This window comes from Sciurus carolinensis, chromosome 8 (assembly GCF_902686445.1).
Source record: "Sciurus carolinensis chromosome 8, mSciCar1.2, whole genome shotgun sequence".
Classification (NCBI taxonomy): Eukaryota; Metazoa; Chordata; class Mammalia; order Rodentia; family Sciuridae; genus Sciurus; species Sciurus carolinensis.
Genome location: NC_062220.1, coordinates 143,167,009 through 143,184,237, shown reverse-complemented (window position 1 = coordinate 143,184,237; position 17,229 = coordinate 143,167,009). Strand labels below are relative to the sequence as shown.

Genomic DNA, 17,229 nt, shown 5'->3' with positions numbered 1-17,229 from the left:
TAGACAATAGAAACTTCTCAGTTCCTTTGGCTGGAAGTCCAGTATCAAGGCACTGGTAGATGCAGGATCTGCTGAGGGCTGGCCAGGCCTGGTGGGAAAGGCTAGGGGTCTCAGGCTTCTTTTCTTTTTTTTTTTTTTTTCAGGCTTCTTTTCTAAGGGCTTTAGTCCTATTCATGAGGGCTCTGTCATAGGATGTGATCACCTTCACTGGTCTCACATCCTAAGACCATTAACTTGGGGGTTAGGGTTTCAACATATTAAGTTGGGGGATCCGAATATTCAGACAAAAGCGGAGTGGCATCTTTAAAGATTCTGCAAAGTGGCGATCTTGTTTTACACTCCCACTAGCAATGTCTGGGAATTCCAGACCTTTCATATCCTTATGAAATTTGATATTGTCATTCTATTAATTTTAGCTATTCTTGTAGGTATAAAGCAGTATCCACTGTTGTGTGTGTCTGGCAGTACCGGGAGTTAAATCCAGGGATACTTTACCACTAAGCTACAGCCCCAGTTTTTTGGTTTTTTAATTTTTCATTTTGGAACTGTTGCTGAGTTGCCCAGGCTGGCCTCAAACTTTGGATCCTTCAGTTGAGCCTCTGCCTAAGTGGCTGGAACTACAGATATGCACAGAAGCACCTGGTTTCATTGTAGCTTTAAATCATGTTTCACTGTTTTCAAATTTACTGACTCTTTCTTCTTTGCCGTTCAATCAATTGTTAGTATGATCCAGTGAATTTTTTTTTTTTTTTAAATGTTTGTGCACTACTCAGAATTGAACCCAGGGGGCTTCATTCCCAGGGTATTACCCCCAACTTTTTTTTTTTTTTTTTTTTTTTTTTGGTAGTGCTGGGGATTGAATCCAGGCAGGGCCTCCTGCTTGCAAGGCAAGCACTCTACCAACTGACCTATATCCCCAGTCCCCAACTTTTTTGTGAGGCAGTATCTTGTCAAGCTGCTGAGGCTGGCCTTGAATTTGAGATCATGTCTCAGCCCACCCAGTTGCTGGAATTACAAGTGAGCATCACAGTGCCTGGCTCAGATTTTTTTTTTTTAATCAAGGACATCAATTACATTTAAATTTTCTTCCAGTAAACACACACACACACACACATGCTGGGCATGGTGGTACATGCCTGTAACCCAGCTAGTGAGGAGGCTGATATATACACATATGAAGTGGGGCTGTAGCTCAGTAGTAAAGCACCCCTGGGTTGAATCCCCAGTAACACAGGCAAAAAAGTTGCTATATAATCTTGCACGCACCTGAGCGGTTTGAGAAGCACGCAGTTGTGTGAACACACAATGAGATAATTGTTTCCACCAGGCCACCAAATTCCCTGTGCCCTCTGCTGCCCCCTCTTCTGTTTTCTGCAATGGCGTGTCAGGCCCGCCCGGAGGCACGAGGGGCTGTCGGTGAACCGAAGCGACCGCAGCGGGGAGCGGCCTCTCCGGGCACGCACAGCGACGGGCATCTCCTTTTGGGCTCGCCGGAAAGTCTTCTCCACAACCGCGGGCTCCAGAGGCGGCTGTGGGGCGATGCCCGAGGGCCTGCACGCGGCTGTCCGCCCTCACGTGACCCGCCCTGGGGCCGCAGGGACACCGGGCCGTCCCGGTCCAGCCGTGAGCCGGGCGGGCACTCTGCACGGCGGCCGCGGACGTCGCACCCAACCCGCGAGCGTGGCCGCTTTCCCTTCCCCGCCGGCCCTCAGGTCGGGCTGCCACGTGGGCAGGCCCGACGCCGCTCGCGCGCTCCCAGACTAGCGCCCAGACCGCTGGAGCGGCGCGAGGCTGGGGCGCCCCCGGCGGCCGCGCGGGCGCTGCGTGCGGCCCCGCCCAGCCCGAGTCAGGCCCCGCCCAGCCCGAGCGCGGCGGCCCGAGTCAGGCCCCGCCCAGCCCGAGCGCGGCGGCCCGAGTCAGGCCCCGCCCAGCCCGAGAGCGGCGGCCCGAGTCAGGGGCCGCGCCGCGGCCCGAGTCAGGCCCCGCGGCCGCCCGCGCCACTGCCCGAGTCAGGCCCGCGCCGCGGCCCGAGTCAGGTCCCGCGGCCACCGGTGCTGGGGCCGCCACCCGGCTCCAGCCGCCCTGCGCGGGAGCCGCCGGCCGCGCGCAGCCCGCCCGCCTCCCGGAGCAGCGCGGCGCAGGCGGGGTGCGGGCAGCCGGGGACCTAACTCGGCGCGGCGCCGCCGGGCGCTAAGGCGGCGCCGCAGGACCCGCGCGGCTCGGCCGGGCGGCGGCGATGCTGTGGCCGCGGCTGGCGGCGGCCGAGTGGGCGGCGCTGGCCTGGGAGCTGCTGGGCGCCTCGGTGCTGCTCCTCGCCGTGCGCTGGCTGGTGCGACGGCTGGAGAGGCGGCCGCGGGGCCTGGGCCCCGGCGCGACCCCCGCCCCGCCGCCCTGCGCGGCCGCGGCCCCGGGCCCAGGTGAGGCGCGTCGGACGGTGGGACGGCGGCCGGCGCGAACCGGGCGCTTCCCCGCGGGGCGGGACCCGTCGTGCCGACGCGCGGGGCCCTGCGTCCCGGGGGGCGGCGAGGCCTGGGCCTTGCCGAGGCGGGCGCGGCGGGGCGGCCACTGGAGGCCCCGGTCCTCCGAGGCTGCGAGCGTGAAGCCGGACCAGGATGCGGGCGCGGGACGGGGGCCTGCGGTCCGGGGCCACGTACTGCGTGGGACGCCCTGTCGGGGTGGGGGTCCCGAACTGAGGGACCTAGGACGTTGGGGAGCAGCCCTGACAAGGCGCGGTGGCGCCGGGCTCCGGCCGGTGGGAGGCGATCCCTCTCGCCCCCTGCTGCAGCCATAGCGGGCGTCGGGTCGCGGGCTGGGGAAGCAACCGTGCTCAGGCACCAGGTGTGAGAGCTGGTGGACGGCCCGGGTGCTCACCAGATGTGAGAGCTGGGTGGACGGCCCGGGTGCTCACCAGGTGTGAGAGCTGGTGGACGGCCCGGGTGCTCACCGGGTGTGAGAGCTGGGTGGACGGCCCGGGTGCTCACCGGGTGTGAGAGCTGGTGGACGGCCCGGGTGCTCACCGGGTGTGAGAGCTGGTGGACGGCCCGGGTGCTCACCGGGTGTGAGAGCTGGTGGATGGCCCGGGTGCTCACCAGGTGTGAGAGCTGGGTGGACGGCCCGGGCTCTGGCTCAGGTGTGAGAGCTGGTGGACCGCCTGGGTGCTCACCAGGTGTGAGAGCTGGTGGACGGCCCGGGTGCTCATTCAGGTGTGAGAGCTGGTGGACAGCCCGGGTGCTCACCAGATGTGAGAGCTGGGTGGACGGCCCGGGTGCTCACCAGGTGTGAGAGCTGGGTGGACGGCCCGGGTGCTCACCGGGTGTGAGAGCTGGTGGACGGCCCGGGTGCTCACCGGGTGTGAGAGCTGGGTGGACGGCCCGGGTGCTCACCGGGTGTGAGAGCTGGTGGACGGCCCGGGTGCTCACCGGGTGTGAGAGCTGGTGGACGGCCCGGGTGCTCACCGGGTGTGAGAGCTGGTGGACGGCCCGGGTGCTCACCGGGTGTGAGAGCTGGTGGATGGCCCGGGTGCTCACCGGGTGTGAGAGCTGGGTGGATGGCCCGGGCTCTGGCTCAGGTGTGAGAGCTGGGTGGACGGCCTCCAGTTCTCGTTCAGCACTACCCAGTGCTGGAGTGAAGCTGTTGGGGAAGCTGTGCCAGGTCCTGATCTGCTTTTCCATGGGAAGATCTGGAGAAATCTCAAGTCCTAAGTGCATGCACAGTAGTCAGCTATAAGACTGGACATTCCTGTCAGGTCCTCGACCAGGCTTGGGGGTTGTTTAGTGGAACACTCGCTTGGCCCTCTTGACCTGCTGCCTGTGTTTATGACTTCTTTGCCTCTGCCTCCTATCCTGCAATCCAGTGCTAGCCAGGCTGTGCACTCTGCATTCATCAGGGTCGCATTTTACTCACATGCACACGCTGCCCCAGCCAAGTCTGATGTCTTCCTGAAAGATAAGAATTGCTTAAGTACTGATAGAAACTTGTCAGTAAATAGCTGATGACAGGCCACTTTAGAACCAGAGGGCTAAAGGGGTGCTGAGAGGTAATTTTATTTCTCGGGTACTGGCTTTGCAACTGAAGAAAGAGGCCCCAGGAGGGTCAGGATCCTGCTGAGCAGTAACCAGATGGGATGTAGGCCTGTGGACACTGGAACCAGTGCCCTATATCCTGTCGAAATTTACCTTCTCTCATCCCCTTAAGGAGGTATCAGGGGCATCTTTAATAAGTGGAACCCTGATTATCCATTTACACTCTAAACTATCACAAAGACACAGACTGATCAGGAACCAGATACTGAAGAGAATAGTATGTCTGGGTAGTAGGGTGTACAGCCAAGAGGTGGGAGTCTGAGTGTCTTTTTTTAAATTAAAAAAAAAAATGGGGGCAGGGAAATTGTGCAGGTGCAGTGGTGAACATCTATAATCCCAGCAGTGGAGAGACTGAGGCAGGAGGACAAGGAGTTCAAAGTTTGTGTGTTTTTTTTTTTTTTTTTTTTTTTTTTGTGATAAAGTAATGCACATAGTCTGTCCCACTGGATCTGACAGTGACAAATTAAATTTGTTTTAAAACGCCAGCTATGGGGCTGGGGAGATAGCTCAGTCGGTAGAGTGCTTGCCTTGTAAGCACAAGGCCCTGGGTTCGAACCCCAGCACCCAAAAAACAAACAAACAAAAAAAAAAAAAACAAACAAAACGCCAGCTACAGTATTAAGATGTTAAGGAACATGGACTTAATCATTCAGAATGAGTACTTAATGTGCTAGAGAGTCACAATAAAAATAAAATGTACAGCTACTAACATTCCTACTTAGAGACACAGGGGTCTGCTTCTATGTATAGAGAAACTCAGGAACTGGCTACCAGTCAGGGTGAGGGAACCAGGTGGAAGGGAAGGTTTTTACTTTCAGAAACATGTGTGTTGTTTTTAAACTGTGTTTCATTTTGAAGTGTATCTGGTATATAAAAACTACAAAGATAGTACAAATTGTGTAAAGATGTTCAGCGGTGCTAGCTGGTTGGGAAATACTAGTTAAATCTGAAATGAGATATCACTACACACATAGTGGAATGGCTAAAATAAAAAAATATGGGTAGTTCCAAAATGGCAGAGATGTTAAGAAGCTGGGTCCCCTGTGCTGCTGATGAGTATTCAGTAGTACGGTTCCTCTGGGGTAGACTGGCAGTTTCTCCAGAAAGTTAAACCTGCCCTGCACTCCTGAACATTTGTCCTGGAGAACTGAATACTTCCTCTCACATAAAAATCCATATGTGATTTGTAATTGTCCAAGGCCAGAAACAACCCAGATGTCCCTCAGGGGACGAATGGTTTAATAAACTGGCATGTTCACACCCAGGGGTGGGCCTCAACAGGGCCCACTGCATGATCTGGGTGGGCCTCAGGGCTGTTGTACTGAGTGAGGAAGGCCACTCTCAGAAGGTCTCTGCCATGTGGTCTGTTACGTAACATTCTTAAAGTACAATACTTGGTGATAGAGAGCAGCTTGGTTGCCAGATCCTGGGACAGTGGGCAAGACTGAATGTCACCAGGAGAGAGATCTTGGTGATCGAGGGGCAGGTTCTTATGGTGGTAATACGCAAATCTATACATGTGGTAGACTTTCGTGAAATTTTGCACCAAGACTCATTTAAAAAAAAACAAAACAGTGCCTGCAGAGATGGTGAGGTCAGTTTCCTGGCGTTGATGCCCCGGAGTTGTGCAAAGTGTCAGCCTTAGGGAGAAGCTGGGTGAGTGATGGGTCCACAGGGTCTTCCTGTATGATTCCTGTAACTTCTTATGAGTCTACAATTATTTGAAAATAAAAAGTGAAAATAACATTTAGATTCCTTAAATGTTAGTGTCTTAGATGAGCACATACAAATATGAAAACCAGGAAATTAACGCTTATGGGTCACTATCATCCAATCTACAGACCTAGCTCAATTTCTCATGTCTTTGTCCAAGACCAGTGAGGTCATACTGCTTCCTCCAATTCCAGTGTAGCAACCCTGAGTCATTCTAGCCAAGGGTCAGCAAACTGTGGCCCCCACCTGTCTGATGAGTGAAGAGTCCCTTTCCTTCACTTGTCACCGTGGCTGTTCTTGAGTGTTGGAAAGGCTCTATGGCTAGCACAGCCTTGGGTGCCTTCTCACTGGCCCTTCCAGGAGTGGTTGACTGACCCCTCCCTTTCTCTGTCAGTAAGAAGCCTGTCTCTCATCAGCCACAGTCTGTTCCAAAGTATACATAAAATAGTCCCACAATGTCCCCTACACCACTGTGGAACACCCCCTGGCTGGAGTGCTTGATTGCCACAGTGCTGCTTGTCTTTGGAGGTCATGGCCACCATGCTGTCTTCAAGAGTTACCTGGGTTGGTTGCCCCCACTCTCACGTTATCCATTTGCAGTATTAGGTTCATTTGGTTTGTGTTCTATATGGGCATCTCCATCATCTTTTCATTTGTTTACTTAATTCTTTTTTTTTTTTGGGGGGGGGGGTGCTGGGGATCGAACCCAGGGCCTTGTGCTTACAAGGCAAGCACTCTACTGACTGAGCTATCTCCCCAGCCCCCTGTTTACTTAATTCTTGAGTGTGAGAATCACAGACATGTTTCTGAAAGTAAAAACCTTCCCTTCCACCTGGTCCCCTCACCCTGTTTGGTAGCCAGTTCCTGAGTTTCTCTATACATAGAAGCAGACCCCTGTGTCTCTAAATAGGAATGTCAGTAGCTGTACATTTTGTTTCTATTGTGACTCTCTAGTACGTTAAGTACTCATTCTGAATGATTAAGTCGATGTTCCTTAACATCTTAATACTGTAGTTGGTGTTTTTTAAAACAAATTTAATTTGTCACTGTCAGATCCAGTGGGACAGACCATATGCATTACTTTATCATATTCTCCTTATAGCCTAAGGACAGAGTTATTGTCACACCATTTTGTAGGTGAGGAAGCTGAGGCTAAGTGTCATAGTGACTTGCCCAGGCTTGTGGCAGGTGGAGTAAGGAAGGCAGTCCAGTTCTGTAGAGGCTTGCCTGCCTGCAGAGACCAAACCTCCCTCAGACCGTCAGCCCAAGTTTAAAAGGTAGCTTTAGAGTTAAGGGCACATTGTGTGAAAAGTGGGACCTACTCAGGAACTGAGAGCATGCTAAGCATGCACTTTGCTACTGAGCTACCCCTCAGCCCAGCAAGTTGACTTGTTATTTTGGACCTAGGTGATGTGACAATGGATGCTGTGTTGGCTCAGTTAAAACTCCTGAGTCCAGATGACCTCAGAGAAGAAGTTATCAGAGCTGGATTGAAATGTGGCCCCATTACATCAACCACAAGGTTCATTTTTGAAAAGAAACTGGCTCAAGCTCTTCTAGAGCAACGTGGAGTGCTGCCTTCCTCTCTTCCTGACCTCAGGGGGACAGCCGCCGCAGCACTCAACCAGGACACACTGAGGACTCTGCCATCTGCTGGAGGAAACCCGACTCTGCAGGCCAGTTTTTGTGAAGACAGAGAATTTGGTTACAGTGTGGGCTTGAATCCCCCAGAGGAGGAAGCTGTGGCATCCAAGGCACACCCAGAGCCCCTCAGTGCCTCCCTCAGGATTGACACCCATCAGGCTAGAGTGACACCCTCTAAGGAGCCATCCCTGTACTATGGAGTGTGCCCGGTGTATGAGGACGGCCCAGTGAGAAATGGTAATGGGGCCATCGTCATGGGGGTGCCCTGAAAATTCAGTTACAGATTAAAAAAAAAAAAAACTGCCCTACAACCTCAACACCCAAGATTAACCATTGTTAACATATGTTACCTGAGTTTTTTGCAAATCAGTGTAAAAGATTTTAATTGTTAGGAAAACAGGATTCTATGAGATGTGCTTGACTAACAAGTGCTAATTGGCTTGCTACCTCTTGGTAGGAACTTGGATCCATCATCTTCCCCTGCTTTCTTAACCTGTTATAGCCTCAGTGCCTTGTAAGTTAATGAATGTAAATGGCCAACAAGAGTTTAAATTTTCAACATGAAAGAACAGTTATTTTAAACAAAACATAACTGGAAAAAAACGAGAACTCAGTGTTAATTGGAACATCCAATTGCACACTATTGTTGTTGTTATTATTATGCAGTCATTTGTGGTGATACCCAAGAATAGGATATTAGTTAAATCTGTTTTGCACCTTGAGTAGAATGGAATATTATTCAACTCTCAGATGTTTTGAAAGAAGACAGTAACATTGAGAGTGGTCATTATGCACTTTCTATTTATTTTTAATCCTGATTATTTAAAAGTTGCTTGCAAAAAACCTCATAATGTATATATTATGTTTACAGTATGCATGGTAAAGGTGAAATTTCTCTCCTCCCCACCTAGATCTACTTGATAGACATACCACTGAACTGCTTTCCTGTGTTGCATCTGACCTCTTTCTAACATATATTTTGATATATAAATTTATGTTTAATATAAACATACATATATATGTGTTATATATATGTGCATGTGCATGTACATATATATATATATATATACACACACACATATATATATATATATTTGTTTTTTTTTTTTAAATAAAAATGTGAAGTATAAATGCAGGCCAGAAGGTATGGGTTTGTGAAACTTAGAAAGCTTCTGCCCTCTGAGATTCATTATGCTATGTCTCAAAAATGGAAAATGGGGTCTTGTTTTCATTCAGTCAGCTACACTGCATGCCACACTGAACCACACTGTATGCTCCTGAATATTCCATGGTTTCTGAGGGAACCTGTCTTATTTACGTTGCAGTCTACTTGTATTTGATGTTTGCTTGTCAAGTAAGTTGGCCATTTTCATCAAGCAGTGGACATTCTTCTGTTTTATTGGTCATGAGTTTTTTCTCCTGATCTGTCATTTGTATTTTATATATTTATAATAGTCTTGTGCAAAACTTGATTATGGTAGTTTCCCTAGAGAACTATATTTTCATGTAATCTGAATACCTTTCTTCATGATTTGGTTTTGATTTTTTCCTTTCTTTCTTGGGATTGATCCCAGAGGTGCTTCATACTGAGCTATACCCCGAGCCCTTTTTTTTCATTTGAGACAGGGTCTTACTGAGTTGCTGACTCTAGCCCTGAGTTTAGGGTCCTCTTGCCACAGCCTTCCTGGTTGCTGGGATTATAGGTGTGCACCATCACACCCAGCTCCCTTTTCCTTCCTGGGTTTCATTTTGTAGATGGTTTCTTGGCATGCTCAGAAATGCATTTTCCATCCAAAATTATATTCAAATTCTTAGATTTTTGGATGATGTTTTCACAATTTTTTTTTTTAAACACCAGGGATTGAACTCAAGGGTGCTTAACCACTGAGCCACATCCCCAGCCCTTTGTATTTATTTTTATTTTGAGACAGGCTCTTGCTAAGTTGCTTAGGACCTCACCAAGTTGCTGAGGGTGGCCTTGAACTTGTAATCCTCCTGCCTCAGCCTCCTGAGCTGCTTGGGATTGCAGGTGTGTGCCACTAGGCCCTGTCATTTTCATAATTTTTAAATTCTTCAATTTAGATCTTTAGTAGTGAAGTTCATATTTTGGAACAACGTAGTATCTTTGGGTATGAAGTTACATGATAGGTGTACAGTATCATGTGGTTCATACAGATATGTATGATCAGACTCACTAGTTTGGCTCTCTTTGCTAGCTAAGGCTCTCTTTCAAGATTAAAAGTCTGAATTGTGAATGTGAGCATGAATCAGGAGACTGGAAACAACCGTTGAGTCGACTGTTGGCCCAAGGTGCAGTCAAGCCACAGAGCTCCGGTTTCTTGTTGCTAATTGTCCTGTTGCTTTTCCCACCCAGAAAAGATCCATGTTTATGAAGATAAAAAGGAGGCATTGCAAGCTGTCAAAATGATCAAAGGGTCCCGATTTAAAGCTTTTCCAACCAGAGAAGATGCTGAGAAATTTGCTAAAGGGATTTGTGACTATTTCCCTTCTCCAAGCAGAGCCTCGTCACCGCTGTCCCCCGTGCGGGCAGCACCGCTCTTCAGCAGTGGTGGGCTGAAAGGTAAACCATGTTACTGTCAGGATCCCCTGAGATGACTCTCGCCCTCTTTCTGGGGCACCTTACTCTTTCCATTTGTGGGAGAAGTCTGGTGTAAGCGGAGACTCTTGCAGTGGGGCAGCAAAGGGGGAGGGTCTCAGGGTTTGGTTTGGGAAGGGAGGGTGGGGTCTGGAGGCCTAGTGGACTGAGAACCTGGGGTCTGGAGTGGACAAGCCAGGACTTGGGCAAAAGGAGTGCAGTTGCCCCTCCCCTCTGTCCCTTGTCTCCATCTGCTGCGGGCTGGGTTCAGGGTCTCTCTAATGCTGAGATCAGTCTGCACACCCATCTGAAGCTTCCCCTGCTTCTAGGAGCTACAAGACAGGCTCCCCTGTGAGAGCCAGAAATCTGACCACCTACGCCCTGTTCAGAGATGGGATCTGTTTGAGAGGCCTGGCCTCAGCTCTCATTCCCTCCTTGGCTTTGGTCCTCTCTCCTGTGCATTTGTCTGGGCTTCCCCACTGGCTGTATTGTGGAGCGAAGTAGCCCTGTCAGGGAGGGCAACTTCGGTCCAGGACCTGTCTGCTGCCCCTTCTCTGTTACCTTGCTTAGCCTTACACAATCCCTTCCTCACAGTTGTGAAAGTTCAGCTGAAGGAAGTCACTTTGGACCATCTCAGGTATTGTGATTAGACCCATGGAAACCACACATGGGGCCCCCTTTACGGGAATTGTTGCGAGCCGGAGATCACAGCAGTGCAAGGATGCTGATCCCACTCCACCTGCCAGGCTGACCTGTTCATCATTCACTGTGTGTCCAGAGTGCGCTGTGTGGTGCCTCCCTCACAGGGCCACTCCTGGCTGAGGGCAGAGCACCCACAGCTGACCTTGCTCCTCGCCCGGCTCTCCTGGGGGCTGCCACGCTGCCTGGGAGGTTGCGCGTCGGCACAGCAGACTGGTGAGGAGGTGTGGTGAGTAAGGGTCCTTCGCTTGTGTGTCCCGATGGCAGATGGTCTGTGCTTATCTGACTCAGAAACAGTGAACAAGGAGCGAGCCAACAGTTACAAAAACCCCCGCACACAGGACCTCACTGCCAAGCTGCGGAAAGCTGTGGAGAAGGGGGAAGAGGACACCTTCTCTGACCTCGTCTGGAGCAACCCCCGGTATCTGATTGGCTCAGGAGACAACCCCACCATTGTGCAGGTGAGCGAGCATTCATCTTCCCTCCTGCCGTGTGGTCACTGCGCTTGTGACCAAGACCGTGTGACGTGGATGGGGCTGGCAACATGGAGTTTTCTTTCAGGAAGGGTGTAGGTACAATGTCATGCATGTTGCTGCCAAAGAGAATCAGGCTTCTGTCTGCCAGCTGACGTTGGAGACGCTGGAAAACCCCGAGTTCATGCGGCTCATGTACCCCGACGACGACCAGAGCATGCTGCAGAAGCGCGTCCGCTACATCGTGGACCTGTATCTGAACACCCCAGACAAAGCGGTGAGTGCTCTTCAGCCTCAGGTAGACTTGCACTCCCCCGTGTGACGCTCCCTGTCTTTCTGCACTGCACCAGTGTGCTGGGCCTTGGAGAGTGAGCAAGCTCTTTGACACAGGTACTTAGGAGGTGTGGTTGTGAAAGCAAGGCCCTTCCCACAGGAGCCTCCCAGAGGCAGGCGGTGGCATGGCCGAGTGTGCCTGCCATGGAGTGAAGGGAGTTTTCCGGCCTTGTGTTCTAGTGTCCTGTGTGTGTCCTCTGCGTTCTCACTGAATGTTATGTGAGGAGTATTTCCTGTAGGGTCAAAAAATTCCAAAGGCACAAATTCTGCTGACCCTGTAAAGTGTAAGGAGAGTTCTTGAAATGAGTTTATCTACGTGAGAACTCCAGTGGTAGGCTAGAGGCTGTAACTCAGCAAAGCCTGGTGGCGGGAGTGTCGGGGTTAGAGCGGCAGAAGTACACCTTGTGCAGACTCTCCCCTGTTGCTGTTCCCGGAGCGATGCAGCGTGACAGCTGGTAATGTGTTTACATCGCCTTGGGTATCACAAGTGAGTAGCGATTGTTTAAAGTGTGTGCTGTTTTATATAAGGACTTAGCATCCAAAGGTTCTGGTGTCTTTTGGGGAGGACCAATCTCATGAGGCCATCGGGGACTACTCCAAGTCACAATATCATAGATAGTTACCAAAAAAGCAGTAGTAAACATGGAACAGGAAAGAATGGGTAGGACAAAAGTGTGTTGGACTAGGAGTAAACTGAGCAGTGGCATCGTGTCTGGGTAGTGCCATCCACAAGCAAATCTTCACAGTATGATTGGACTGTGTCCTACAGAAAATACCTGTTAGTTTTTTTTATTTGTGATATTAGGAATCAAACCCAGGATTCCACACAAGCATTGTGCCACTGAATTACACTCCAGCCCTTTTAATTTAATTTAATTTTATTTTGGGACAGAATTTTCCTAAGTTGCTGAGGCTGACCTTGGACTTGGTGATCCTTCTGTTTCAGCCTCCTAGGTAGCTAGGGTCATAGGTGTGTGCTGAGCTACCTGTTTGTTTGTTAAGGGTTATGCAAAACTCATAGAAAATTTTTTATCTGTGTTACAACTAATAGTAAGAGCAAGCCGTGGTGGCACATGGTAATAATCCCAATGACTAGGGAGGCTGAGGCAGGGGGATCACAAGTTCAAGGCCAGTCTCAGCAACTTAGCAAGGCCCTAAGCAACTTAGTGATACCCTGTCTCAAAATAAAAAATAAAAAGGGCTGGGGTGTGGCTCAGTGGTTAAGCACCCCTGGGTTCAATGCCTAATACCAAAAAAAAAAAAAAAGGTAAGAAATTATTTCATAGTTTACCAAGAAAGTTAGCTTGTTGAGTATTGAAATTAGATGTTTCAGGGCGCAGTCTTTTAGCATGACCCTAAAAGTAGGAAATGCCTGATTATTCAGAAAGTCATGAGTCTGTGAGCAAGCAGCTCACTGGGGACATGGCGGTAACATGCAGGGCTCAGTGGGTCACAAGATGTGGGGAGAGCATGTAGCTGCAGTAGCTGACAGGGCAAGGGGAGAGCTGGGGATCCGGTGCGTGGAGCGTGGAGCAGATTAGAGAGTCTGTGTGGTCCCGTCATGCCCAGCTCCTTGGAAGGCAGCAAGAGGGACTGTCCTGTTGTGTGGCAGAGGTGAGGGGTATGGATGAGAGTGTGGCTGAAGCGAGGGATCCTGGAACCAAGTGTTCTGGGGTAGGTGTGAACCAAGAGAGGCCCAGCGGTCGGGAGGGTGCAGCGTGGCACCAACCCTCAGCTGTTTCTGGGACCCTGTGTGCTCACCCGCTGACTGGCTGCTGCAGGACCAGCACTGGGTGGCAGTGGCAGAGGGTGGAGGGTCTGTGGCTCTGGTCCTCGACTGAGAAAGCAGGCTAGTTCCCACCAAGAAGACAGGGTGCCACGAGGACCAGAGGACTCTCCAGCAGGGGACAGGGTGTGTGGAGAGGTGCTGGTGAGGACTGCGCAGTCGTCCTGACCTTTGTAATAAATGAAGTGCCCTTGAGGAGTCTGTGTGGAGCTGACAGAGGATGTTTGCTCTTCTCAGATCTCTCAGGTCTCACGTCCAGAGACAGAAGCTGGGTGTGTGCAGGGAGTGAGGCCCAGGAGCCTCCCACATCCCGTGCCAGAAGCAAGGGCCTGGTGTTCTTGGGGGCGATGGGGACTGACGCTTCAGAGCCAGCGCTGACCTCTGGTGATGCAGGGTCTGGAGAGGTGTGCGTTTGCTGCTTCTAGAGCTTCCTCTGCACATCCCAGAAGGGTGCGGGGAGACGCTTGGCCTTGTGCACCTCAGTTGGGGCATCCTGCTAGTCCTAGGCCTGCTGACCTGTGGGTGACCTAAAAAGTGCCTAGAGATAAGAGGTGGGGGCCGTGGAGCTGTGAGAGGGCAGGGGCGATGGGAGCCTGGCTTCCACCACAGCGGCATCGGAGCCTCAAGAGGCGTGGCCATGCTCAGTGGCCTGGAGGCAGTAGTAAGAGAGACTGTTTCCTGTGGAGTCCTCCAGCGGACAGCTGTCCTTGAGTGTAGGACACTCCATGGGCCTTGCTCTAATCTGGTCATGCCTTCCTGGCTCAAGATCTGGCATAGGGTGGGTGTGTATGCTAGCATGCCAAGTGCTTGTCAACTTCAAGGGTGACATCTTTTGTGGTCTCTGGTTTTGAGGCTTTTTTTTTTTTTTGTAATACCTATTTCACCTAACAACTGTATTAAAAAGCTGAATAATTATACTTCTCTGCACTTCTTACAGGGCTATGATACACCTTTGCACTTTGCTTGTAAGTTTGGGAATGTGGACGTGGTCAATGTACTTTCTTCACATCCTTTGATTGTGAAAAACCCAAGGAATAAATATGGAAAAACACCTGAAGATGTAAGTAATTCTTAAAACACAATTACTCTGTAGTGCCAGAAATGAAAATACAATCTGGGTGTGTTGGTGTCCACCTGTAGTCCCAGTGACCCAGAGACTGAAGCAGGGGATAACAAATTCAAGACTGGCCTGAGCAATTTAGGGAGATGTGTCAAAATAAAAACATACATAAAAAATAAATTAAAAATAGAAAAGGGTCTGGTGTGGTTGCTCACACATAATCCCAGTAGCTCAGGAGGCTGAGGCAAGAGGATGGCAAGTTCAAAGCCAGCCTCAGCAACTTGGTGAGACACTGTCTCGAAATAAAAAATAAAAAGGGCTGGGGATGCAGCTCAATGATTGAGCACCCCCGGGTTCAGACTCCAGTGTTGAATAAAATAAAACACATAGATTTGCGTTCTGTGACCACAGCTGCAGTGAAGTAAGCATGAGTGTCGGCCTCTGGGAGCTCTTCAGACACTGCTGAGCGAGGTGCACTCTGAAGGCCATTCCTCCCTAGAGCCAGGGAGGAAAGCTGACCCAGTTTGTTGATTTGGTCAGTTGTTCCACACATTTAACAGTCATTTGTCATATTCCTTCTCTCTCTCTTTTTTTCCACGTCTCCTTCCCTCCCCTCCTTCCTTTCTTTCTTTCTCTGGGAATTGAGCCTAGGGTCCCTTAACTACCTACGTACATACATAGTTCTTTTTCTTTTAATTTTGAGACAGGAGCTCACTAAGTTGCTGAGACTGACTTCAAACTTGGGAGGCGTCCTGCCTCAGTCTTCCAAATTGCTGAGATTACAGGTGTGTGCCACCATGCCTGGCCATATTCTGTCTCTGAAGTCATTAGTTGACCAAGTTCAGAGTGAATGCAAATGGCAGTGGTGATGATGATAATGGTGATGGTGGTGATGGTTGTGATGATGGTGGTGATGTTGGTGATGATAGTGGTGATGGTCATTATCATGATGATGATGGTGGTGATGGTTGTGGTGATGGTGATGGTGTTGAGGACCATAGTGATAATGGTGATGGTTTTGGTGATGGTGATGGTTTTGAGGACCGTAGTGATAATGGTGATGTTGATAATGGTGATGGTAGTGGTGAGGACCATGGTGATGATGGTGGTGTTGATGGTGGTGAGGACCATGGTGATGATGGTGATGTTGAGATGGTGGTGGTGATGATGGTGGTGATAGTGGTGATGATGGTGGTGGTGGTGGTGATGATGGTGGTGAGGACCATGGTGATGATGGTGGTGTTGAGATGGTGGTGGTGATGATGGTGGTGATAGTGGTGATGATGGTGGTGATGGTGGTGATGATGGTGGTGATAGTGGTGATGATGGTGGTGAGGACCATGGTGATGATGGTGGTGATAGTGGTGATGATGATGGTGGTGGTGGTGATGATGGTGGTGAGGACCATGGTGATGATGGTGGTGGTGGTGGTGGTGGTGATGATGATAGTGGTGGTGGTGGTGATGATGGTGGTGGTGGTGGTGATGATGGTGGTGAGGTCCATGGTGATGATGGTGATGTTGAGATGGTGGTGGTGATGATGGTGGTGATAGTGGTGATGATGGTGGTGATAGTGGTGATGATGGTGGTGAGGACCATGGTGATGATGGTGGTGGTGGTGGTGATGATGGTGGTGGTGGTGGTGATGATGGTGGTGAGGACCATGGTGATGATGGTGGTGGTGCTGCTGAAAGGAATCGATGTGTTCAGTTGGGTGTGCACCAGGCACTTGGCTAAACCCTCTCGTATCCTCACATGATGCATTCAAGCTTTGTGAAGCAGGCTTCTTCGTGATCCTTAGTATTGAGCAAAACATGGTGCTCTGCACCTTGTGCCCTTGAAATGAAAGAGGGAATTGGAACTTAGGAGAACAGAAAGACCAGCGAGAGGTCACGCCCTGTAGCTGTTAGCTGATCTGCGCTACCATTTAGAAATGAAACCTGGTAGTGCCTTCCCCAGGTCCTTAAATTGCTGTTATTATGTTAGTAATGCCCACTTTTTTGTTTTGTTTTGTTTTGTTTTTTAGTTATCGATGGACACAATACCTTTTTATTTATTTTCATGTGGTGCTAAGGATCAAATCCAGTGCCTCACATGTGCAAGGCAAGCACTCTACCACTGAGCCACAACCCCAACCCAATGCCCACTTTTTGTAGAGTTTAGAATACATGTTTAAGAAAAAAAGAACTGGGCATGGTGGCTCAGGCCTGTGATCCCATCAGCTCAGGAGGCTGAGGTAGGAGGATCGCAAGTTCAAAACCAGCCTCAGCAATTTGGCAAGGCACTAAGCAACTCAGTGAGACCCTGTCTCTAAATAAAATGCGGCTCTGTGGTTGATCACCACTGGGTTCAATCCCCAGTACCAAAAAATTTTTTTTTTTTACAGAAAATTCTATAGCTTAGAAATTATCATTATTATGCATATGACTCGATTTTGTGTATGTTTTTCTGTATTCAGTATAAAATGCTATTTGGTAACCAGCTTAAAACTCATGTTTATTTGTTTGAACCCCCTCCCATCCCCTGTACTGGGGATCTGGAACCCAGGGCTGCATATGTTGTAAGCAGGTACTTTCTACCTTGGCACTGTGTCCCCAGCCTAACTCATGACATTTTTAAAGCATTTTACTTCCATGTAGAATTAGTTATAGACTTAAAAGTACTTAGCTGCATTGACAGGTTTAGTTTGCTTCTCTCAGGCTGATAGTTTTGTGGTTCCTTCTTTCCTTTTATTTGAAGACTATAGGACCTGGTATGGTGGCAACGACTGTGATCCCAGCTACTCTGGAGGTTAAGGCAAGAGGACCATAAGTTCAGGGCCAGCTTCAGCAACTTAGTGAGAC

At 50.1% G+C, this 17,229-nt stretch overlaps 1 protein-coding gene across 1 annotated transcript in view; it reads left to right on the top strand.

Annotated features, from left to right (window-relative positions):
• Positions 1–1,999: 1,999 nt before the first annotated feature.
• The window catches only part of Ankle2 (ankyrin repeat and LEM domain containing 2), a 31,203-nt gene continuing 15,973 nt past the window's right edge, over positions 2,000–17,229 (top strand). Inside the window, exons 1-6 of the mRNA XM_047561481.1 lie at positions 2,000–2,417; positions 7,203–7,676; positions 9,814–10,020; positions 11,002–11,195; positions 11,296–11,484; positions 14,264–14,386. Of these exons, the coding sequence (XP_047417437.1) occupies positions 2,237–2,417; positions 7,203–7,676; positions 9,814–10,020; positions 11,002–11,195; positions 11,296–11,484; positions 14,264–14,386 (1,368 nt within the window). The 5' untranslated portion in view covers positions 2,000–2,236. The remainder of the gene's footprint in view (positions 2,418–7,202; positions 7,677–9,813; positions 10,021–11,001; positions 11,196–11,295; positions 11,485–14,263; positions 14,387–17,229) is intronic.